We start from the raw sequence: 26854 nt of genomic DNA, 5'->3' as shown, positions 1-26854 counted from the left end.
AGATGTGGTCAGCATCATTCTATTTTCAGTCATTTTGAAGTAGAATGTCAATCTAAAAAGTCCCCAGAACTGAGCATCTCAGTCCTTCTACATAAAATAATTATACTGGGGAGGACCGCGGACCCCTTCAGCAAGGGGACTGGAATTGCGCAAACTTACAGTTTAATACATGTACGACATGATCTTCTTTCCCTAAAAGCATGATGGTCATGACTTTTTTACATGAAAGAGGGGTTTAACTTGGCCCCAGACAATCGATCTGAGATTAGGTTCAGTCATGGGATTTTCTTTTGCTTTAACAAATCAAATCAAAGTGTATTGGTTGCGTACACAGTTTAGCAGGTGTTATAGCGGTGCAGTGAAATGCTAGCTCCTAACAATGCAGTAAAGTGTCAAACAATTAAAATGGCAAGAAAAATAAATACAAAAAGGCAAGACTGGCGGGACGAATCCAATTAACAACCCACATAGCACTGTAGCAGTATCAGGGAATTTATACAAGATAAACTAAGAATAATATGTACAGCAGTAGATATATTAGAGTAAGCTATGTCAAGAATCCAGTATATAAATAAATATGCGATGTGTATGCACAGTGTAACTAAAATCCCATTTACAGTAGTAGAACTATTATGATGGGATCCAGTATGTAAATACACAGTGTGAAATGGGAAGTGTCCTGTGCTTCAGTGTCTCGATAACATGGGACAGCAGCGTTGGCTGTGAGTGTGTGTTTGTGAGTATAAGGTTTTTTGCAGATGTTTACTGACACAGGCCATATTCAACGGGTGTTGTACACACGTCACATGACGTTAGCTAACGAGCCAGACACCTAATGTTAACTAGTTAAACAACAATGAACAAAGTGCCAACAATGAACAGAGTGCCAACAATGCCTAACATTAGGCTCTAAATAGAAAAGCAAACCGCTCTGGAAAACAAATAATAGCGTCCGCTAGGGAGCCAGTCAGCCAACGTTAGCTAGCTAGGGAGCCAGTCAGCCAACGTTAGCTAGCTAGGGAGCCAGTCAGCCAACGTTAGCTAGCTAGGGAGCCAGTCAGCCAATGTTAGCTAGCTAGGGAGCCAGTCAGCCAACGTTAGCTAGCTAGGGAGCCAGTCAGCCAACGTTAGCTAGCTAGGGAGCCAGTCAGCCAACGTTAGCTAGCTAGGGAGCCAGTCAGCCAACGTTAGCTAGCTAGGGAGCCAGTCAGCCAACGTTAGCTAGCTAGCTAACAGTACACTTTAGCTCACGCTTAAGACACAAGACATATAACAAGCTAGCTTGGTAAACAATGAACCTAGCTAGGTAAACAACGTTTAAGATCACACACGTAACGCAACGTTAGCTAACGAGCCAGCCAACTAACGTTAGCTAGTTAAACAACAATAAACAAAGTGCCAGCAGTGAACAAAGTGCCAACAATTAACAAAGTGCCAACAATGCCTAACATTAGGCCAACAATGCCTAACAATGCCACAGTGCTGGGAGTTAACCAACCAGGTCCAATGTTAGCTAGCTAACATTAGGCCCTATCTAGAACAGCACAAGGCTCTGGGAAACAAATAATAACGTCAGCTATGGAGCCAGTCAGCTATTCGTAGCTAGCTAGATAACAGTAACGTAAACTCACCCCATTCCGTACAAATGTGCGCAACCGCAACATTCAAACGAGGCTACAAAGAAAACTAATGGGACTGTAGCGACTGTGTTGACTTCAAAATCGGGGGTGTGAACTACGTTTCTATTCAAGCGTTGATCGACATGGTAACGGCTCTATAGTATTGGAGAAAAGTTGAAAACAACGGACCCTCCGTTACATCGTGGCGTGTCATGCCTCAACGTACAGCACGCATAAAGCAACTATTTCTGTCTTACAATCTCTCTCCACCAGGTGTAGCACTTCTCTCATCCTTTAAAAACAAGAAATGGACAGTGACGGGGTTACGGGGGCGGATACCTAGTCATTTCTTACATCATCACTGCAAGCAATCATCATTCTCAAAGCCGCTGTTTACTTCTGAAGATCACTTTAGCACCGCCCTAAAAACCAGATTCAAATTCGACACAAACCTTCAAATAGATATGTAATGACACATTATATAAACTCTTTATCGTGTTTTATTTACATTTTAGAGGCGATAAGGTGATAAGTTGGACAGATCGAGTGAAAAAAAGCATTTTCCCACACAACATCTCTCCTTCTCACTATCGCGCATTAGTTTCGCTTCTCCACCCGCCATTTTTTAAAAGACCTGACGGGGCTCCTTGCCTTCTTGAATCATGCAGAAACGGGCAGCGTTGGGGTCATGTAATTGATTCTGTTGGAAAGGGGAGAAATTGTGCTTTACAATGGTATTGACATTACAGTTGATCTGAAAGTATTATGTACGGACCAAGGTGATGTACAAAAGTGAGTGAGTTTACGTTACACTTTAGCTTGAAATGAAACCACTTTCTTTCAAAATGTAGATATGTGTAATATCTGAAAATGTAGCTATCTATCTTACCTGTATACATCATCACACATGATGGACACGTCTCCCTGTCAGGAATGCCATACCACGTTTGAAGATGTAATCCGGAGACAGGTGTTTTCTCCATCTCTTTAGCTATCATACTCTAATTCCACTGATTTCAAAACTTGATCCTCCAGAAACTGGAGGATGCAGCTCCACGACACGATACATTTAAAAAAAAAAAATTGACAGGATTACAAACACAGACTGACAAGATCAAATAGACAGAAGCCTGCAGTATGGCAGACCAATCCAAACTCCTCTCTCGGCATGTCCAGCCCACTCATTATCTCAGCCAATCATGGCTAGTGGGAAGGTTGCTGACTTTTTCTGTTTCTAATCCAACTAGGCTCGTAAAAAATGTATTTGTATTTACAGAAAGCATTTAAGGCACATGAAAATTCACATGTTCCAGAAGGCATTTCTGCCAAAAAACGTATTTTGATTATTTTTTTTAAACGTTCAAACGGCTCTCCTGTGAAGTCGTGACTTGCGACATACACCTAGTTTTCTGAATCGGGTCACATATGGTCATACATTTGGCAGGAGGTTAGGAAGTGCAGCTCAGTTTCAACCTCATTTTGTGGGCAGTGTGCACATAGCCTGTCTTCTCTTGAGAGCCAGGTCTGCCTACGGTGGCCTTGCTCAATAGCAAAGCTCACTGAGTCTGTACACAGTCAAAGCTTTCCTTAAGTTTGGGTCAGTCACAGTGGTCAGGTATACTCTGTTTAGGGCCAAATAGCATTCTAGTTTGTTCAGGTTTTTTGGTTATTTCTTTCCAATGTGTCAAGTCATGATTTGTTTGGGTCTAATTGTGTCAGTCTCTTTCTCTCTTCTCTCTCTCTGCTCTCTTTTCGCTTTCTCTTCGCTTTCCCTTCGCTCTTTCTTCGCTCTCTCTCTCTTCGCTCTCTCTCTCTTCTCTCTGTGTGTGTCACCATAGCACCAGGAGCCATCACCATGGGAACCAGGGCTTGTCAAAGAAGAAGTGATCTGTCTGGTTACTATGGAAACAGCTAAATACATTCCAACAGTAAACATACAGTACAGTGGCATTCAGAGTGACCAGTGAGATTGGAGCTAAATATCACCAGGGTCAGAACCAAACAGAGTGATGAGAGTGGTGTGAGAGAGAACACAATCTGATTACATTCAGTTACTTTTCGATCACTTTCCACTTAAGAGGCATTAGAAGAAGACAAAAGGATCCTTCAAATGCATTTTGTGTGTCATCATATAAGACTCTGACTTTTGTTCTCCCTCAGGTGGAACAAATTTAACCAATTTAATTTAAACGTGTGACTTTTTTTCGATGACTAATTGAATGTCAGATTTTTTTTGTCACAAACATTTTTTAAATGTAAAAGTAATCGAATAAGTAATCATCTACTTTTTGAAAAGTATCTGTAATCTGATTCTAATATTTTAGCTGGTAACTGATAACAGTTACAGAGAAAGAGGCTGGCGCTCCCACTGACTGCCTGAAATAAAGGATATTCGGAGTTTGAGTCTCTGCATTACCAGCGAGGCGGGAGAGAGGCGGGGCGCGGGAAGCTGTGACACCAAGAGGTGCATCAGTAACGGAATCACTGTTTACCAGCCAGCCGGTAATTAGTGATGTCAGTTTGTTAGAGCGTGAGGACAACGGAGAGGAGCGGCCAGTGGAAGAGAGAGTGGCGTGGAGCCACCGGGGTGATAATGGGGCAGTGGCGCGTGAGGAGGCGATGACAAAGCCTTTACCGCTGCAGCGCGACCTAACCGGATAACATCACCTACACACACCGGGGAATCTTTTTTCACCTAGTTTTACCGAGCCTGCACTCTCTGGGCCAGTGCTACTGGATTACCGAGTTACCGCGCTAAACTAGCGATTGTATCTATCTTGGCGACACCCAGAGAAGGGTGGATGAGGCGGGAGATATGAGGGTCCACTGCGCCCACTCTGGATTATAACGTCACCATCTAGCTGCTTTAAGGATAGGCTATCGCTTCTCTTGTCTGCTTTCACTGGATCTCTGTTGCCTTCATTTACCCATGTAGGTTAGTTCGAGTTCTGTCGTCTTTCTATGGAGCTTTCTCTATGTAAGTGCCATTATCTCCCGGTATCTGCTGCTCTCTAGGCTACTGTGTGTCTACTGTCTGCTGCACCCAACCTGTGGAGAGAGGGAGAGTTGAGGGAGAAAAGATAGAGAGTTGGGAGAGAGAGAGGAAGTGGGGGGAAAGATAGAGCAAATTGGGGGAAGAGAGAAAGGCAAAGAGAGAGAGAGACAGAGATCTGCAGGTTATTTATCTGTTGGAGCTACAGTCTGCCGCCAGGGGCTCTGATGAGTGAAGCCCTGAAAAGGAGCTGTCTGACCAGGGAGAACTAGGCTGTCCTCCTTCCTGTCTGTCTGTCTACCGGAGAACACTGGGACAGTAGTGCCTGTGGACCCGATGCTGTGTGCACCTGATGGTCGGCGTGCCCGCTGTTTCCTCTCGCTGGTGGGAGAGGCTCAAGACGTTGTGTCCAGAGCGCGCTAGGAGGATGCTGCGCCAGGTGTGTTTGTGAGAGAGAGAAGGATGTTTGTGTGTGTGTGTGAGAGAGAGATGTTTGTGTGTTTGTGAGAGAGAGAAGGATGTTTGTGAGAGAGAGAAGGATGTTTGTGAGAGAGAGAAGGATGTTTGTGTGTTTGTGAGAGAGAGAGAGAGAAAGGATGTTCATGTGTTTCTCTGTGTATATATGTGTGTGTGTGTGTGTGATTCAGGTGTTGCAGGCAGGCCTGAGGAGCTCTTTCCAGGCTCTGGGTCGGTTCGTGGCGAGCCACCCAGTCTTCTTCGCCTCCGCCCCCGTACTGGTGTCTGTCCTGCTGGGGGCCAGCTTCAGGTAACAGACACACCTACACATACAGAGCTCAATGTTATATTTTTTTATTCAGAAAAAGAAGCCACATGGCGTGAAGGGCCACAGCATGTTGATTGGTGCAGGCCTGTAGCAGACTCCTCCATGATGACATGTTGATTGGTGCAGGCCTGTAGCAGACTCCTAAATGATGACATGTTGATTGGTGCAGGCCTGTAGCAGACTCCTCCATGATGACATGTTGATTGGTGCAGGCCTGTAGCAGACTCCTCCATGATGACATGTTGATTGGTGCAGGCCTGTAGCAGACTCCTAAATGATGACATGTTGATTGGTGCAGGCCTGTAGCAGACTCCTAAATGATGACATGTTGATTGGTGCAGGCCTGTAGCAGACTCCTAAATGATGACATGTTGATTGGTGCAGGCCTGTAGCAGACTCCTAAATGATGACATGTTGATTGGTGCAGGCCTGTAGCAGACTCCTAAATGATGACATGTTGATTGGTGCAGGCATGTAGCAGACTCCTCCATGATGACATGTTGATTGGTGCAGGCCTGTAGCAGACTCCTCCATGATGACATGTTGATTGGTGCAGGCCTGTAGCAGACTCCCCCATGATGACATGTTGATTGGTGCAGGCCTGTAGCAGACTCCTCCATGATGACATGTTGATTGGTGCAGGCCTGTAGCAGACTCCTAAATGATGACATGTTGATTGGTGCAGGCCTGTAGCAGACTCCTCCATGATGACATGTTGATTGGTGCAGGCCTGTAGCAGACTCCTAAATGATGACATGTTGATTGGTGCAGGCCTGTAGCAGACTCCTCCATGATGACATGTTGATTGGTGCAGGCCTGTAGCAGACTCCTCCATGATGACATGTTGATTGGTGCAGGCCTGTAGCAGACTCCTAAATGATGACATGTTGATTGGTGCAGGCCTGTAGCAGATTCCTAAATGATGACATGTTGATCGGTGCAGGCCTGTAGCAGACTCCTCCATGATGACATGTTGATTGGTGCAGGTCTGTAGCAGACTCCTCCATGATGACATGTTGATTGGTGCAGGCCTGTAGCAGACTCCTTCATGATGACATGTTGATTGGTGCAGGCCTGTAGCAGACTCTTCCATGATGACATGTTGATTGGTGCAGGCCTGTAGCAGACTCCTCCATGATGACATGTTGATTGGTGCAGGCCTGTAGCAGACTCCTCCATGATGACATGTTGATTGGTGCAGTCCTGTAGCAGACTCCTCCATGATGGCATGTTGATTGGTGCAGGCCTGTAGCAGACTCCTCCATGATGACATGTTGATTGGTGCAGGCCTGTAGCAGACTCCTCCATGATGACATGTTGATTGGTGCAGGCCTGTAGCAGACTCCTCCATGATGACATGTTGATTGGTGCAGGCCTGTAGCAGACTCCTAAATGATGACATGTTGATTGGTGCAGGCCTGTAGCAGACTCCTAAATGATGACATGTTGATTGGTGCAGGCCTGTAGCAGACTCCTCCATGATGACATGTTGATTGGTGCAGGCCTGTAGCAGACTCCTAAATGATGACATGTTGATTGGTGCAGGCATGTAGCAGACTCCTCCATGATGACATGTTGATTGGTGCAGGCCTGTAGCAGACTCCTCCATGATGACATGTTGATTGGTGCAGGTCTGTAGCAGACTCCTCCATGATGACATGTTGATTGGTGCAGGCCTGTAGCAGACTCCTTCATGATGACATGTTGATTGGTGCAGGCCTGTAGCAGACTCTTCCATGATGACATGTTGATTGGTGCAGGCCTGTAGCAGACTCCTCCATGATGACATGTTGATTGGTGCAGGCCTGTAGCAGACTCCTCCATGATGACATGTTGATTGGTGCAGGCCTGTAGCAGACTCCTCCATGATGACATGTTGATTGGTGCAGGCCTGTAGCAGACTCCTCCATGATGACATGTTGATTGGTGCAGGCCTGTAGCAGACTCCTAAATGATGACATGTTGATTGGTGCAGGCCTGTAGCAGACTCCTAAATGATGACATGTTGATTGGTGCAGGCCTGTAGCAGACTCCTAAATGATGACATGTTGATTGGTGCAGGCCTGTAGCAGACTCCTAAATGATGACATGTTGATTGGTGCAGGCCTGTAGCAGACTCCTCCATGATGACATGTTGATTGGTGCAGGCCTGTAGCAGACTCCTAAATGATGACATGTTGATTGGTGCAGGCATGTAGCAGACTCCTCCATGATGACATGTTGATTGGTGCAGGCCTGTAGCAGACTCCTCCATGATGACATGTTGATTGGTGCAGGCCTGTAGCAGACTCCCCCATGATGACATGTTGATTGGTGCAGGCCTGTAGCAGACTCCTCCATGATGACATGTTGATTGGTGCAGGCCTGTAGCAGACTCCTAAATGATGACATGTTGATTGGTGCAGGCCTGTAGCAGACTCCTCCATGATGACATGTTGATTGGTGCAGGCCTGTAGCAGACTCCTAAATGATGACATGTTGATTGGTGCAGGCCTGTAGCAGACTCCTCCATGATGACATGTTGATTGGTGCAGGCCTGTAGCAGACTCCTCCATGATGACATGTTGATTGGTGCAGGCCTGTAGCAGACTCCTCCATGATGACATGTTGATTGGTGCAGGCCTGTAGCAGACTCCTAAATGATGACATGTTGATTGGTGCAGGCCTGTAGCAGATTCCTAAATGATGACATGTTGATCGGTGCAGGCCTGTAGCAGACTCCTCCATGATGACATGTTGATTGGTGCAGGCCTGTAGCAGACTCCTTCATGATGACATGTTGATTGGTGCAGGCCTGTAGCAGACTCTTCCATGATGACATGTTGATTGGTGCAGGCCTGTAGCAGACTCCTCCATGATGACATGTTGATTGGTGCAGGCCTGTAGCAGACTCCTCCATGATGACATGTTGATTGGTGCAGGCCTGTAGCAGACTCCTCCATGATGGCATGTTGATTGGTGCAGGCCTGTAGCAGACTCCTCCATGATGACATGTTGATTGGTGCAGGCCTGTAGCAGACTCCTCCATGATGACATGTTGATTGGTGCAGGCCTGTAGCAGACTCCTCCATGATGACATGTTGATTGGTGCAGGCCTGTAGCAGACTCCTAAATGATGACATGTTGATTGGTGCAGGCCTGTAGCAGACTCCTAAATGATGACATGTTGATTGGTGCAGGCCTGTAGCAGACTCCTCCATGATGACATGTTGATTGGTGCAGGCCTGTAGCAGACTCCTAAATGATGACATGTTGATTGGTGCAGGCATGTAGCAGACTCCTCCATGATGACATGTTGATTGGTGCAGGCCTGTAGCAGACTCCTCCATGATGACATGTTGATTGGTGCAGGTCTGTAGCAGACTCCTCCATGATGACATGTTGATTGGTGCAGGCCTGTAGCAGACTCCTTCATGATGACATGTTGATTGGTGCAGGCCTGTAGCAGACTCTTCCATGATGACATGTTGATTGGTGCAGGCCTGTAGCAGACTCCTCCATGATGACATGTTGATTGGTGCAGGCCTGTAGCAGACTCCTCCATGATGACATGTTGATTGGTGCAGGCCTGTAGCAGACTCCTCCATGATGGCATGTTGATTGGTGCAGGCCTGTAGCAGACTCCTCCATGATGACATGTTGATTGGTGCAGGCCTGTAGCAGACTCCTCCATGATGACATGTTGATTGGTGCAGGCCTGTAGCAGACTCCTCCATGATGACATGTTGATTGGTGCAGGCCTGTAGCAGACTCCTAAATGATGACATGTTGATTGGTGCAGGCCTGTAGCAGACTCCTAAATGATGACATGTTGATTGGTGCAGGCCTGTAGCAGACTCCTCCATGATGACATGTTGATTGGTGCAGGCCTGTAGCAGACTCCTAAATGATGACATGTTGATTGGTGCAGGCATGTAGCAGACTCCTCCATGATGACATGTTGATTGGTGCAGGCCTGTAGCAGACTCCTCCATGATGACATGTTGATTGGTGCAGGCCTGTAGCAGACTCCTAAATTATGACATGTTGATTGGTGCAGGCCTGTAGCAGACTCCTCCATGATGACATGTTGATTGGTGCAGGCCTGTAGCAGACTCCTCCATGATGACATGTTGATTGGTGCAGGCCTGTAGCAGACTCCTCCATGATGACATGTTGATTGGTGCAGGCCTGTAGCAGACTCCTAAATGATGACATGTTGATTGGTGCAGGCCTGTAGCAGACTCCTAAATGATGACATGTTGATAGTTGCAGGCCTGTAGCAGACTCCTAAATGATGACATGTTGATTGGTGCAGGCCTGTAGCAGACTCCTCCATGATGACATGTTGATTGGTGCAGGCCTGTAGCAGACTCCTCCATGATGACATGTTGATTGGTGCAGGCCTGTAGCAGACTCCTCCATGATGACATGTTGATTGGTGCAGGCCTGTAGCAGACTCCTCCATGATGACATGTTGATTGGTGCAGGCCTGTAGCAGACTCCTCCATGATGACATGTTGATTGGTGCAGGCCTGTAGCAGACTCCTAAATGATGACATGTTGATTGGTGCAGGCATGTAGCAGACTCCTCCATGATGACATGTTGATTGGTGCAGGCCTGTAGCAGACTCCTCCATGATGACATGTTGATTGGTGCAGGCCTGTAGCAGACTCCTAAATGATGACATGTTGATTGGTGCAGGCCTGTAGCAGACTCCTAAATGATGACATGTTGATTGGTGCAGGCCTGTAGCAGACTCCTAAATGATGACATGTTGATTGGTGCAGGCCTGTAGCAGACTCCTAAATGATGACATGTTGATTGGTGCAGGCCTGTAGCAGACTCCTCCATGATGACATGTTGATTGGTGCAGGCCTGTAGCAGACTCCTCCATGATGACATGTTGATTGGTGCAGGCCTGTAGCAGACTCCTCCATGATGACATGTTGATTGGTGCAGGCCTGTAGCAGACTCCTAAATGATGACATGTTGATTGGTGCAGGCCTGTAGCAGACTCCTAAATGATGACATGTTGATTGGTGCAGGCCTGTAGCAGACTCCTAAATGATGACATGTTGATTGGTGCAGGCCTGTATCAGACTCCTCCATGATGACATGTTGATTGGTGCAGGCCTGTAGCAGACTCCTCCATGATGACATGTTGATTGGTGCAGGCCTGTAGCAGACTCCTCCATGATGACATGTTGATTGGTGCAGGCCTGTAGCAGACTCCTAAATGATGACATGTTGATTGGTGCAGGCCTGTAGCAGACTCCTAAATGATGACATGTTGATTGGTGCAGGCCTGTAGCAGACTCCTAAATGATGACATGTTGATTGGTGCAGGCCTGTAGCAGACTCCTCCATGATGACATGTTGATAGTTGCAGGCCTGTAGCAGACTCCTAAATGATGACATGTTGATTGGTGCAGGCCTGTAGCAGACTCCTCCATGATGACATGTTGATTGGTGCAGGCATGTAGCAGACTCCTCCATGATGACATGTTGATTGGTGCAGGCCTGTAGCAGACTCCTAAATGATGACATGTTGATTGGTGCAGGCCTGTAGCAGACTCCTCCATGATGACATGTTGATAGTTGCAGGCCTGTAGCAGACTCCTAAATGATGACATGTTGATTGGTGCAGGCCTGTAGCAGACTCCTCCATGATGACATGTTGATTGGTGCAGGCATGTAGCAGACTCCTCCATGATGACATGTTGATTGGTGCAGGCCTGTAGCAGACTCCTAAATGATGACATGTTGATTGGTGCAGGCCTGTAGCAGACTCCTCCATGATGACATGTTGATTGGTGCAGGCCTGTAGCAGACTCCTAAATGATGACATGTTGATTGGTGCAGGCCTGTAGCAGACTCCTAAATGATGACATGTTGATTGGTGCAGGCCTGTAGCAGACTCCTCCATGATGACATGTTGATTGGTGCAGGCCTGTAGCAGACTCCTAAATGATGACATGTTGATTGGTGCAGGCATGTAGCAGACTCCTCCATGATGACATGTTGATTGGTGCAGGCCTGTAGCAGACTCCTCCATGATGACATGTTGATTGGTGCAGGCCTGTAGCAGACTCCTAAATGATGACATGTTGATTGGTGCAGGCCTGTAGCAGACTCCTAAATGATGACATGTTGATTGGTGCAGGCCTGTAGCAGACTCCTCCATGATGACATGTTGATTGGTGCAGGCCTGTAGCAGACTCCTCCATGATGACATGTTGATTGGTGCAGGCCTGTAGCAGACTCCTCCATGATGACATGTTGATTGGTGCAGGCCTGTAGCAGACTCCTAAATGATGACATGTTGATAGTTGCAGGCCTGTAGCAGACTCCTCCATGATGACATGTTGATTGGTGCAGGCCTGTAGCAGACTCCTCCATGATGACATGTTGATTGGTGCAGGCATGTAGCAGACTCCTCCATGATGACATGTTGATTGGTGCAGGCCTGTAGCAGACTCCTCCATGATGACATGTTGATTGGTGCAGGCCTGTAGCAGACTCCTAAATGATGACATGTTGATTGGTGCAGGCCTGTAGCAGACTCCTAAATGATGACATGTTGATTGGTGCAGGCCTGTAGCAGACTCCTCCATGATGACATGTTGATTGGTGCAGGCCTGTAGCAGACTCCTCCATGATGACATGTTGATTGGTGCAGGCCTGTAGCAGACTCCTCCATGATGACATGTTGATTGGTGCAGGCCTGTAGCAGACTCCTCCATGATGACATGTTGATTGGTGCAGGCCTGTAGCAGACTCCTCCATGATGACATGTTGATTGGTGCAGGCCTGTAGCAGACTCCTAAATGATGACATGTTGATTGGTGCAGGCATGTAGCAGACTCCTCCATGATGACATGTTGATTGGTGCAGGCCTGTAGCAGACTCCTCCATGATGACATGTTGATTGGTGCAGGCCTGTAGCAGACTCCTAAATGATGACATGTTGATTGGTGCAGGCCTGTAGCAGACTCCTAAATGATGACATGTTGATTGGTGCAGGCCTGTAGCAGACTCCTAAATGATGACATGTTGATTGGTGCAGGCCTGTAGCAGACTCCTAAATGATGACATGTTGATTGGTGCAGGCCTGTAGCAGACTCCTCCATGATGACATGTTGATTGGTGCAGGCCTGTAGCAGACTCCTCCATGATGACATGTTGATTGGTGCAGGCCTGTAGCAGACTCCTCCATGATGACATGTTGATTGGTGCAGGCCTGTAGCAGACTCCTAAATGATGACATGTTGATTGGTGCAGGCCTGTAGCAGACTCCTAAATGATGACATGTTGATTGGTGCAGGCCTGTAGCAGACTCCTAAATGATGACATGTTGATTGGTGCAGGCCTGTAGCAGACTCCTCCATGATGACATGTTGATTGGTGCAGGCCTGTAGCAGACTCCTAAATGATGACATGTTGATTGGTGCAGGCCTGTAGCAGACTCCTCCATGATGACATGTTGATTGGTGCAGGCATGTAGCAGACTCCTCCATGATGACATGTTGATTGGTGCAGGCCTGTAGCAGACTCCTCCATGATGACATGTTGATAGTTGCAGGCCTGTAGCAGACTCCTAAATGATGACATGTTGATTGGTGCAGGCCTGTAGCAGACTCCTCCATGATGACATGTTGATTGGTGCAGGCATGTAGCAGACTCCTCCATGATGACATGTTGATTGGTGCAGGCCTGTAGCAGACTCCTAAATGATGACATGTTGATTGGTGCAGGCCTGTAGCAGACTCCTCCATGATGACATGTTGATTGGTGCAGGCCTGTAGCAGACTCCTAAATGATGACATGTTGATTGGTGCAGGCCTGTAGCAGACTCCTCCATGATGACATGTTGATTGGTGCAGGCCTGTAGCAGACTCCTCCATGATGACATGTTGATTGGTGCAGGCCTGTAGCAGACTCCTCCATGATGACATGTTGATTGGTGCAGGCCTGTAGCAGACTCCTCCATGATGACATGTTGATTGGTGCAGGCCTGTAGCAGACTCCTCCATGATGACATGTTGATTGGTGCAGGCCTGTAGCAGACTCCTCCATGATGACATGTTGATTGGTGCAGGCCTGTAGCAGACTCCTCCATGATGACATGTTGATTGGTGCAGGCCTGTAGCAGACTCCTCCATGATGACATGTTGATTGGTGCAGGCCTGTAGCAGACTCCTAAATGATGACATGTTGATTGGTGCAGGCCTGTAGCAGACTCCTCCATGATGACATGTTGATTGGTGCAGGCCTGTAGCAGACTCCTAAATTATGACATGTTGATTGGTGCAGGCCTGTAGCAGACTCCTCCATGATGACATGTTGATTGGTGCAGGCCTGTAGCAGACTCCTAAATGATGACATGTTGATTGGTGCAGGCCTGTAGCAGACTCCTCCATGATGACATGTTGATTGGTGCAGGCCTGTAGCAGACTCCTCCATGATGACATGTTGATTGGTGCAGGCCTGTAGCAGACTCCTAAATGATGACATGTTGATTGGTGCAGGCCTGTAGCAGACTCCTCCATGATGACATGTTGATTGGTGCAGGCCTGTAGCAGACTCCTCCATGATGACATGTTGATTGGTGCAGGCCTGTAGCAGACTCCTAAATGATGACATGTTGATTGGTGCAGGCCTGTAGCAGACTCCTCCATGATGACATGTTGATTGGTGCAGGCCTGTAGCAGACTCCTCCATGATGACATGTTGATTGGTGCAGGCCTGTAGCAGACTCCTCCATGATGACATGTTGATTGGTGCAGGCCTGTAGCAGACTCCTAAATGAGGACATGTTGATTGGTGCAGGCCTGTAGCAGACTCCTCCATGATGACATGTTGATTGGTGCAGGCCTGTAGCAGACTCCTAAATGATGACATGTTGATTGGTGCAGGCCTGTAGCAGACTCCTAAATGATGACATGTTGATTGGTGCAGGCCTGTAGCAGACTCCTAAATGATGACATGTTGATTGGTGCAGGCCTGTAGCAGACTCCTCCATGATGACATGTTGATTGGTGCAGGCCTGTAGCAGACTCCTCCATGATGACATGTTGATTGGTGCAGGCCTGTAGCAGACTCCTAAATGATGACATGTTGATTGGTGCAGGCCTGTAGCAGACTCCTCCATGATGACATGTTGATTGGTGCAGGCCTGTAGCAGACTCCTAAATGATGACATGTTGATTGGTGCAGGCATGTAGCAGACTCCTCCATGATGACATGTTGATTGGTGCAGGCCTGTAGCAGACTCCTCCATGATGACATGTTGATTGGTGCAGGCCTGTAGCAGACTCCTAAATGATGACATGTTGATTGGTGCAGGCCTGTAGCAGACTCCTAAATGATGACATGTTGATTGGTGCAGGCCTGTAGCAGACTCCTCCATGATGACATGTTGATTGGTGCAGGCCTGTAGCAGACTCCTCCATGATGACATGTTGATTGGTGCAGACCTGTAGCAGACTCCTAAATGATGACATGTTGATTGGTGCAGGCCTGTAGCAGACTCCTAAATGATGACATGTTGATTGGTGCAGGCCTGTAGCAGACTCCTCCATGATGACATGTTGATTGGTGCAGGCCTGTAGCAGACTCCTCCATGATGACATGTTGATTGGTGCAGGCCTGTAGCAGACTCCTAAATGATGACATGTTGATTGGTGCAGGCCTGTAGCAGACTCCTAAATGATGACATGTTGATTGGTGCAGGCCTGTAGCAGACTCCTCCATGATGACATGTTGATTGGTGCAGGCCTGTAGCAGACTCCTCCATGATGACATGTTGATTGGTGCAGGCCTGTAGCAGACTCCTCCATGATGACATGTTGATTGGTGCAGGCCTGTAGCAGACTCCTCCATGATGACATGTTGATTGGTGCAGGCCTGTAGCAGACTCCTAAATGATGACATGTTGATTGGTGCAGGCCTGTAGCAGACTCCTAAATGATGACATGTTTATTGGTGCAGGCCTGTAGCAGACTCCTCCATGATGACATGTTGATTGGTGCAGGCCTGTAGCAGACTCCTAAATGATGACATGTTGATTGGTGCAGGCCTGTAGCAGACTCCTCCATGATGACATGTTGATTGGTGCAGGCCTGTAGCAGACTCCTAAATGATGACATGTTGATTGGTGCAGGCCTGTAGCAGACTCCTCCATGATGACATGTTGATTGGTGCAGGCCTGTAGCAGACTCCTCCATGATGACATGTTGATTGGTGCAGGCCTGTAGCAGACTCCTAAATGATGACATGTTGATTGGTGCAGGCCTGTAGCAGACTCCTCCATGATGACATGTTGATTGGTGCAGGCCTGTAGCAGACTCCTCCATGATGACATGTTGATTGGTGCAGGCCTGTAGCAGACTCCTCCATGATGACATGTTGATTGGTGCAGGCCTGTAGCAGACTCCTAAATGATGACATGTTGATTGGTGCAGGCCTGTAGCAGACTCCTCCATGATGACATGTTGATTGGTGCAGGCATGTAGCAGACTCCTAAATGATGACATGTTGATTGGTGCAGGCCTGTTGCATACTCCTCCATGATGACATGTTGATTGGTGCAGGCCTGTAGCAGACTCCTAAATGATGACATGTTGATTGGTGCAGGCCTGTAGCAGACTCCTCCATGATGACATGTTGATTGGTGCAGGCCTGTAGCAGACTCCTAAATGATGACATGTTGATTGGTGCAGGCCTGTAGCAGACTCCTAAATGATGACATGTTGATTGGTGCAGGCCTGTAGCAGACTCCTCCATGATGACATGTTGATTGGTGCAGGCCTGTAGCAGACTCCTCCATGATGACATGTTGATTGGTGCAGGCCTGTAGCAGACTCCTCCATGATGACATGTTGATTGGTGCAGGCCTGTAGCAGACTCCTCCATGATGACATGTTGATTGGTGCAGGCCTGTAGCAGACTCCTAAATGATGACATGTTGATTGGTGCAGGCCTGTAGCAGACTCCTCCATGATGACATGTTGATTGGTGCAGGCCTGTAGCAGACTCCTAAATGATGACATGTTGATTGGTGCAGGCCTGTAGCAGACTCCTCCATGATGACATGTTGATTGGTGCAGGCCTGTAGCAGACTCCTCCATGATGACATGTTGATTGGTGCAGGCCTGTAGCAGACTCCTAAATGATGACATGTTGATTGGTGCAGGCCTGTAGCAGACTCCTCCATGATGACATGTTGATTGGTGCAGGCCTGTAGCAGACTCCTCCATGATGACATGTTGATTGGTGCAGGCCTGTAGCAGACTCCTAAATGATGACATGTTGATTGGTGCAGGCCTGTAGCAGACTCCTCCATGATGACATGTTGATTGGTGCAGGCCTGTAGCAGACTCCTCCATGATGACATGTTGATTGGTGCAGGCCTGTAGCAGACTCCTAAATGATGACATGTTGATTGGTGCAGGCCTGTAGCAGACTCCTCCATGATGACATGTTGATTGGTGCAGGCCTGTAGCAGACTCCTCCATGATGACATGTTGATTGGTGCAGGCCTGTAGCAGACTCCTCCATGATGACATGTTGATTGGTGCAGGCCTGTAGCAGACTCCTAAATGAGGACATGTTGATTGGTGCAGGCCTGTAGCAGACTCCTCCATGATGACATGTTGATTGGTGCAGGCCTGTAGCAGACTCCTAAATGATGACATGTTGATTGGTGCAGGCCTGTAGCAGACTCCTAAATGATGACATGTTGATTGGTGCAGGCCTGTAGCAGACTCCTAAATGATGACATGTTGATTGGTGCAGGCCTGTAGCAGACTCCTCCATGATGACATGTTGATTGGTGCAGGCCTGTAGCAGACTCCTCCATGATGACATGTTGATTGGTGCAGGCCTGTAGCAGACTCCTAAATGATGACATGTTGATTGGTGCAGGCCTGTAGCAGACTCCTCCATGATGACATGTTGATTGGTGCAGGCCTGTAGCAGACTCCTAAATGATGACATGTTGATTGGTGCAGGCATGTAGCAGACTCCTCCATGATGACATGTTGATTGGTGCAGGCCTGTAGCAGACTCCTCCATGATGACATGTTGATTGGTGCAGGCCTGTAGCAGATTCCTAAATGATGACATGTTGATTGGTGCAGGCCTGTAGCAGACTCCTAAATGATGACATGTTGATTGGTGCAGGCCTGTAGCAGACTCCTCCATGATGACATGTTGATTGGTGCAGGCCTGTAGCAGACTCCTCCATGATGACATGTTGATTGGTGCAGACCTGTAGCAGACTCCTAAATGATGACATGTTGATTGGTGCAGGCCTGTAGCAGACTCCTAAATGATGACATGTTGATTGGTGCAGGCCTGTAGCAGACTCCTCCATGATGACATGTTGATTGGTGCAGGCCTGTAGCAGACTCCTCCATGATGACATGTTGATTGGTGCAGGCCTGTAGCAGACTCCTAAATGATGACATGTTGATTGGTGCAGGCCTGTAGCAGACTCCTAAATGATGACATGTTGATTGGTGCAGGCCTGTAGCAGACTCCTCCATGATGACATGTTGATTGGTGCAGGCCTGTAGCAGACTCCTCCATGATGACATGTTGATTGGTGCAGGCCTGTAGCAGACTCCTCCATGATGACATGTTGATTGGTGCAGGCCTGTAGCAGACTCCTCCATGATGACATGTTGATTGGTGCAGGCCTGTAGCAGACTCCTAAATGATGACATGTTGATTGGTGCAGGCCTGTAGCAGACTCCTAAATGATGACATGTTTATTGGTGCAGGCCTGTAGCAGACTCCTCCATGATGACATGTTGATTGGTGCAGGCCTGTAGCAGACTCCTAAATGATGACATGTTGATTGGTGCAGGCCTGTAGCAGACTCCTCCATGATGACATGTTGATTGGTGCAGGCCTGTAGCAGACTCCTAAATGATGACATGTTGATTGGTGCAGGCCTGTAGCAGACTCCTCCATGATGACATGTTGATTGGTGCAGGCCTGTAGCAGACTCCTCCATGATGACATGTTGATTGGTGCAGGCCTGTAGCAGACTCCTAAATGATGACATGTTGATTGGTGCAGGCCTGTAGCAGACTCCTCCATGATGACATGTTGATTGGTGCAGGCCTGTAGCAGACTCCTCCATGATGACATGTTGATTGGTGCAGGCCTGTAGCAGACTCCTCCATGATGACATGTTGATTGGTGCAGGCCTGTAGCAGACTCCTAAATGATGACATGTTGATTGGTGCAGGCCTGTAGCAGACTCCTCCATGATGACATGTTGATTGGTGCAGGCATGTAGCAGACTCCTAAATGATGACATGTTGATTGGTGCAGGCCTGTTGCATACTCCTCCATGATGACATGTTGATTGGTGCAGGCCTGTAGCAGACTCCTAAATGATGACATGTTGATTGGTGCAGGCCTGTAGCAGACTCCTCCATGATGACATGTTGATTGGTGCAGGCCTGTAGCAGACTCCTAAATGATGACATGTTGATTGGTGCAGGCCTGTAGCAGACTCCTAAATGATGACATGTTGATTGGTGCAGGCCTGTAGCAGACTCCTCCATGATGACATGTTGATTGGTGCAGGCCTGTAGCAGACTCCTCCATGATGACATGTTGATTGGTGCAGGCCTGTAGCAGACTCCTCCATGATGACATGTTGATTGGTGCAGGCCTGTAGCAGACTCCTCCATGATGACATGTTGATTGGTGCAGGCCTGTAGCAGACTCCTAAATGATGACATGTTGATTGGTGCAGGCCTGTAGCAGACTCCTCCATGATGACATGTTGATTGGTGCAGGCCTGTAGCAGACTCCTAAATGATGACATGTTGATTGGTGCAGGCCTGTAGCAGACTCCTCCATGATGACATGTTGATTGGTGCAGGCCTGTAGCAGACTCCTCCATGATGACATGTTGATTGGTGCAGGCCTGTAGCAGACTCCTAAATGATGACATGTTGATTGGTGCAGGCCTGTAGCAGACTCCTCCATGATGACATGTTGATTGGTGCAGGCCTGTAGCAGACTCCTCCATGATGACATGTTGATTGGTGCAGGCCTGTAGCAGACTCCTCCATGATGACATGTTGATTGGTGCAGGCCTGTAGCAGACTCCTAAATGATGACATGTTGATTGGTGCAGGCCTGTAGCAGACTCCTCCATGATGACATGTTGATTGGTGCAGGCATGTAGCAGACTCCTAAATGATGACATGTTGATTGGTGCAGGCCTGTTGCATACTCCTCCATGATGACATGTTGATTGGTGCAGGCCTGTAGCAGACTCCTCCATGATGACATGTTGATTGGTGCAGGCCTGTAGCAGACTCCTCCATGATGACATGTTGATTGGTGCAGGCCTGTAGCAGACTCCTCCATGATGACATGTTGATTGGTGCAGGCCTGTAGCAGACTCCTCCATGATGACATGTTGATTGGTGCAGGCCTGTAGCAGACTCCTAAATGATGACATGTTGATTGGTGCAGGCCTGTAGCAGACTCCTCCATGATGACATGTTGATTGGTGCAGGCCTGTAGCAGACTCCTAAATGATGACATGTTGATTGGTGCAGGCCTGTAGCAGACTCCTCCATGATGACATGTTGATTGGTGCAGGCCTGTAGCAGACTCCTAAATGATGACATGTTGATTGGTGCAGGCCTGTAGCAGACTCCTCCATGATGACATGTTGATTGGTGCAGGCCTGTAGCAGACTCCTCCATGATGACATGTTGATTGGTGCAGGCCTGTAGCAGACTCCTAAATGATGACATGTTGATTGGTGCAGGCCTGTAGCAGACTCCTCCATGATGACATGTTGATTGGTGCAGGCCTGTAGCAGACTCCTCCATGATGACATGTTGATAGTTGCAGGCCTGTAGCAGACTCCTAAATGATGACATGTTGATTGGTGCAGGCCTGTAGCAGACTCCTCCATGATGACATGTTGATTGGTGCAGGCCTGTAGCAGACTCCTAAATGATGACATGTTGATTGGTGCAGGCCTGTAGCAGACTCCTCCATGATGACATGTTGATTGGTGCAGGCCTGTAGCAGACTCCTAAATGATGACATGTTGATTGGTGCAGGCCTGTAGCAGACTCCTCCATGATGACATGTTGATTGGTGCAGGCCTGTAGCAGACTCCTAAATGATGACATGTTGATTGGTGCAGGCCTGTAGCAGACTCCTCCATGATGACATGTTGATTGGTGCAGGCCTGTAGCAGACTCCTCCATGATGACATGTTGATTGGTGCAGGCCTGTAGCAGACTCCTCCATGATGACATGTTGATTGGTGCAGGCCTGTAGCAGACTCCTAAATGATGACATGTTGATTGGTGCAGGCCTGTAGCATACTCCTAAATGATGACATGTTGATTGGTGCAGGCCTGTAGCAGACTCCTAAATGATGACATGTTGATTGGTGCAGGCCTGTAGCAGACTCCTAAATGATGACATGTTGATTGGTGCAGGCCTGTAGCAGACTCCTCCATGATGACATGTTGATTGGTGCAGGCCTGTAGCAGACTCCTAAATGATGACATGTTGATTGGTGCAGGCCTGTAGCAGACTCCTCCATGATGACATGTTGATTGGTGCAGGCCTGTAGCAGACTCCTCCATGATGACATGTTGATTGGTGCAGGCCTGTAGCAGACTCCTCCTTGATGACATGTTGATTGGTGCAGGCCTGTAGCAGACTCCTAAATGATGACATGTTGATTGGTGCAGGCCTGTAGCAGACTCCTCCATGATGACATGTTGATTGGTGCAGGCCTGTAGCAGACTCCTCCATGATGACATGTTGATAGTTGCAGGCCTGTAGCAGACTCCTAAATGATGACATGTTGATTGGTGCAGGCCTGTAGCAGACTCCTAAATGATGACATGTTGATTGGTGCAGGCCTGTAGCAGACTCCTCCATGATGACATGTTGATTGGTGCAGGCCTGTAGCAGACTCCTCCATGATGACATGTTGATTGGTGCAGGCCTGTAGCAGACTCCTAAATGATGACATGTTGATTGGTGCAGGCCTGTAGCAGACTCCTAAATGATGACATGTTGATTGGTGCAGGCCTGTAGCAGACTCCTAAATGATGACATGTTGATTGGTGCAGGCCTGTAGCAGACTCCTCCATGATGACATGTTGATTGGTGCAGGCCTGTAGCAGACTCCTCCATGATGACATGTTGATTGGTGCAGGCCTGTAGCAGACTCCTCCATGATGACATGTTGATTGGTGCAGGCCTGTAGCAGACTCCTCCATGATGACATGTTGATTGGTGCAGGCCTGTAGCAGACTCCTAAATGATGACATGTTGATTGGTGCAGGCCTGTAGCAGACTCCTAAATGATGACATGTTGATTGGTGCAGGCCTGTAGCAGACTCCTAAATGATGACATGTTTATTGGTGCAGGCCTGTAGCAGACTCCTAAATGATGACATGTTGATTGGTGCAGGCCTGTAGCAGACTCCTCCATGATGACATGTTGATTGGTGCAGGCCTGTAGCAGACTCCTAAATTATGACATGTTGATTGGTGCAGGCCTGTAGCAGACTCCTCCATGATGACATGTTGATTGGTGCAGGCCTGTAGCAGACTCCTCCATGATGACATGTTGATTGGTGCAGGCCTGTAGCAGACTCCTAAATGATGACATGTTGATTGGTGCAGGCCTGTAGCAGACTCCTCCATGATGACATGTTGATTGGTGCAGGCCTGTAGCAGACTCCTCCATGGTGACATGTTGATTGGTGCAGGCATGTAGCAGACTCCTCCATGATGACATGTTGATTGGTGCAGGCCTGTAGCAGACTCCTAAATGATGACATGTTGATTGGTGCAGGCCTGTAGCAGACTCCTCCATGATGACATGTTGATTGGTGCAGGCCTGTAGCAGACTCCTAAATGATGACATGTTGATTGGTGCAGGCCTGTAGCAGACTCCTCCATGATGACATGTTGATTGGTGCAGGCCTGTAGCAGACTCCTAAATGATGACATGTTGATTGGTGCAGGCCTGTAGCAGACTCCTCCATGATGACATGTTGATTGGTGCAGGCCTGTAGCAGACTCCTAAATGATGACATGTTGATTGGTGCAGGCCTGTAGCAGACTCCTCCATGATGACATGTTGATTGGTGCAGGCCTGTAGCAGACTCCTAAATGATGACATGTTGATTGGTGCAGGCCTGTAGCAGACTCCTCCATGATGACATGTTGATTGGTGCAGGCATGTAGCAGACTCCTAAATGATGACATGTTGATTGGTGCAGGCCTGTAGCATACTCCTCCATGATGACATGTTGATTGGTGCAGGCCTGTAGCAGACTCCTCCATGATGACATGTTGATTGGTGCAGGCCTGTAGCAGACTCCTCCATGATGACATGTTGATTGGTGCAGGCCTGTAGCAGACTCCTCCATGATGACATGTTGATTGGTGCAGGCCTGTAGCAGACTCCTCCATGATGACATGTTGATTGGTGCAGGCCTGTAGCAGACTCCTAAATGATGACATGTTGATTGGTGCAGGCCTGTAGCAGACTCCTCCATGATGACATGTTGATTGGTGCAGGCCTGTAGCAGACTCCTAAATGATGACATGTTGATTGGTGCAGGCCTGTAGCAGACTCCTCCATGATGACATGTTGATTGGTGCAGGCCTGTAGCAGACTCCTAAATGATGACATGTTGATTGGTGCAGGCCTGTAGCAGACTCCTCCATGATGACATGTTGATTGGTGCAGGCCTGTAGCAGACTCCTCCATGATGACATGTTGATTGGTGCAGGCCTGTAGCAGACTCCTAAATGATGACATGTTGATTGGTGCAGGCCTGTAGCAGACTCCTCCATGATGACATGTTGATTGGTGCAGGCCTGTAGCAGACTCCTCCATGATGACATGTTGACTGGTGCAGGCCTGTAGCAGACTCCTAAATGATGACATGTTGATTGGTGCAGGCCTGTAGCAGACTCCTCCATGATGACATGTTGATAGTTGCAGGCCTGTAGCAGACTCCTAAATGATGACATGTTGATTGGTGCAGGCCTGTAGCAGACTCCTAAATGATGACATGTTGATTGGTGCAGGCCTGTAGCAGACTCCTCCATGATGACATGTTGATTGGTGCAGGCCTGTAGCAGACTCCTAAATGATGACATGTTGATTGGTGCAGGCCTGTAGCAGACTCCTCCATGATGACATGTTGATTGGTGCAGGCCTGTAGCAGACTCCTAAATGATGACATGTTGATTGGTGCAGGCCTGTAGCAGACTCCTCCATGATGACATGTTGATTGGTGCAGGCCTGTAGCAGACTCCTAAATGATGACATGTTGATTGGTGCAGGCCTGTAGCAGACTCCTCCATGATGACATGTTGATTGGTGCAGGCCTGTAGCAGACTCCTAAATGATGACATGTTGATTGGTGCAGGCCTGTAGCAGACTCCTCCATGATGACATGTTGATTGGTGCAGGCCTGTAGCAGACTCCTCCATGATGACATGTTGATTGGTGCAGGCCTGTAGCAGACTCCTCCATGATGACATGTTGATTGGTGCAGGCCTGTAGCAGACTCCTCCATGATGACATGTTGATTGGTGCAGGCCTGTAGCAGACTCCTCCATGATGACATGTTGATTGGTGCAGGCCTGTAGCAGACTCCTAAATGATGACATGTTGATTGGTGCAGGCCTGTAGCAGACTCCTCCATGATGACATGTTGATTGGTGCAGGCCTGTAGCAGACTCCTAAATGATGACATGTTGATTGGTGCAGGCCTGTAGCAGACTGCTCCATGATGACATGTTGATTGGTGCAGGCCTGTAGCAGACTCCTAAATGATGACATGTTGATTGGTGCAGGCCTGTAGCAGACTCCTCCATGATGACATGTTGATTGGTGCAGGCCTGTAGCAGACTCCTCCATGATGACATGTTGATTGGTGCAGGCCTGTAGCAGACTCCTAAATGATGACATGTTGATTGGTGCAGGCCTGTAGCAGACTCCTCCATGATGACATGTTGATTGGTGCAGGCCTGTAGCAGACTCCTCCATGATGACATGTTGACTGGTGCAGGCCTGTAGCAGACTCCTAAATGATGACATGTTGATTGGTGCAGGCCTGTAGCAGACTCCTCCATGATGACATGTTGATAGTTGCAGGCCTGTAGCAGACTCCTAAATGATGACATGTTGATTGGTGCAGGCCTGTAGCAGACTCCTAAATGATGACATGTTGATTGGTGCAGGCCTGTAGCAGACTCCTCCATGATGACATGTTGATTGGTGCAGGCCTGTAGCAGACTCCTAAATGATGACATGTTGATTGGTGCAGGCCTGTAGCAGACTCCTCCATGATGACATGTTGATTGGTGCAGGCCTGTAGCAGACTCCTCCATGATGACATGTTGATTGGTGCAGGCCTGTAGCAGACTCCTCCTTGATGACATGTTGATTGGTGCAGGCCTGTAGCAGACTCCTAAATGATGACATGTTGATTGGTGCAGGCCTGTAGCAGACTCCTCCATGATGACATGTTGATTGGTGCAGGCCTGTAGCAGACTCCTAAATGATGACATGTTGATTGGTGCAGGCCTGTAGCAGACTCCTCCATGATGACATGTTGATTGGTGCAGGCCTGTAGCAGACTCCTAAATGATGACATGTTGATTGGTGCAGGCCTGTAGCAGACTCCTCCATGATGACATGTTGATTGGTGCAGGCCTGTAGCAGACTCCTCCATGATGACATGTTGATTGGTGCAGGCCTGTAGCAGACTCCTAAATGATGACATGTTGCAGAAAGTTATTCTGCTATTGTGTGTGTGTTTTAGTCGGTACAGAGTGGAAGGTAACGTGGAGTCCCTCCTGGTTCCTAAACACAGTCTGGCGAAGATGGAAGGAAACCTGGTGGACTCACTGTTTCCTGTCAACAGGTCTGTTATCTACTATTACTGTCTAATAGCTCTGTCTCTACTAGTATCTACTATTATCTACATATCTACTAGTATCTACTATTATCTACTATTACTGTCTAATATCTCTGTCTCTACTATTATATACATATCTACTAGTATCTACTAGTTTTTACTATTATCTACTATTACTGTCTAATATCTCTGTCTCTACTATTATCTACTATTATCTACATATCTACTAGTATCTACTATTATCTACTATTACTGTCTAATATCTCTGTCTCTACTAGTATCTACATATCTACTAGTATCTACTATTATTTACTATTATCTACTATTATCTACTATTACTGTCTAATATCTCTGTCTCTACTAGTATCTACATATCTACTAGTATCTACTATTATTTACTATTATCTACTATTATCTACTATTATCTACTATTACTGTCTAATATCTCTGTTTCTACTATTATCTACTATTATCTACATATCTACTATTACTGTCTAATATCTCTGTCTCTACTAGTGTCTACTATTATCTACTATTATCTACTATTATCTACTATTATCTACTATTACTGTCTAATATCTCTGTCTCTACTAGTATCTACTATTATCTACATATCTACTAGTATTTACTATTATCTACTATTATCTACTATTACTGTCTAATAGCTGTGTCTCTACTATTATCTACTATTATCTACATATCTACTAGTATCTACTATTATCTACTATTACTGTCTAATAGCTCTGTCTCTACTAGTATCTACTATTACTGTCTAATATCTCTGTCTCTACTATTATCTACTATTATCTACATATCTACTATTATCTACTATTATCTACTATTACTGTCTAATATCTCTGTCTCTACTAGTATCTACTATTATCTACATATCTACTATTATCTACTATTATCTACTATTACTGTCTAATAGCTCTGTCTCTACTAGTATCTACTATTATCTACTATTATCTACTATTATCTACATATCTACTAGTATCTACTATTATCTACTATTACTGTCTAATATCTCTGTCTCTACTATTATCTACATATCTACTAGTATCTACTATTACTGTCTAATATCTCTGTCTCTACTATTATCTACTATTATCTACATATCTACTATTATCTACTATTATCTACTATTACTGTCTAATATCTCTGTCTCTACTAGTATCTACTATTATCTACATATCTACTATTATCTACTATTATCTACTATTATCTACTATTACTGTCTAATATCTCTGTCTCTACTAGTATCTACTATTACTGTCTAATATCTATGTCTCTACTAGTATCTACTATTATCTACATATCTACTAGTATTTACTATTATCTACTATTATCTACTATTACTGTCTAATAGCTCTGTCTCTACTATTATCTACTATTATCTACATATCTACTAGTATCTACTATTATCTACTATTACTGTCTAATATCTCTGTCTCTACTAGTATCTACTATTATCTACATATCTACTAGTATCTACTATTATCTACTATTACTGTCTAA

At 46.9% G+C, this 26854-nt stretch overlaps 1 protein-coding gene across 1 annotated transcript in view; it reads left to right on the top strand.

Moving 5' to 3' along the window:
* Nucleotides 1-4019: 4019 nt before the first annotated feature.
* LOC139531447 (patched domain-containing protein 1-like) overlaps nt 4020-26854 on the top strand; it is a 93393-nt gene continuing 70558 nt past the window's right edge. Inside the window, exons 1-3 of the mRNA XM_071327897.1 lie at nt 4020-5050; nt 5259-5377; nt 25241-25342. Of these exons, the coding sequence (XP_071183998.1) occupies nt 4964-5050; nt 5259-5377; nt 25241-25342 (308 nt within the window). The 5' untranslated portion in view covers nt 4020-4963. The remainder of the gene's footprint in view (nt 5051-5258; nt 5378-25240; nt 25343-26854) is intronic.

This window comes from Salvelinus alpinus, chromosome 10 (genome assembly GCF_045679555.1).
Source record: "Salvelinus alpinus chromosome 10, SLU_Salpinus.1, whole genome shotgun sequence".
Taxonomy (NCBI): Eukaryota; Metazoa; Chordata; class Actinopteri; order Salmoniformes; family Salmonidae; genus Salvelinus; species Salvelinus alpinus.
This window is presented reverse-complemented; position numbering and strand designations above follow the sequence as displayed.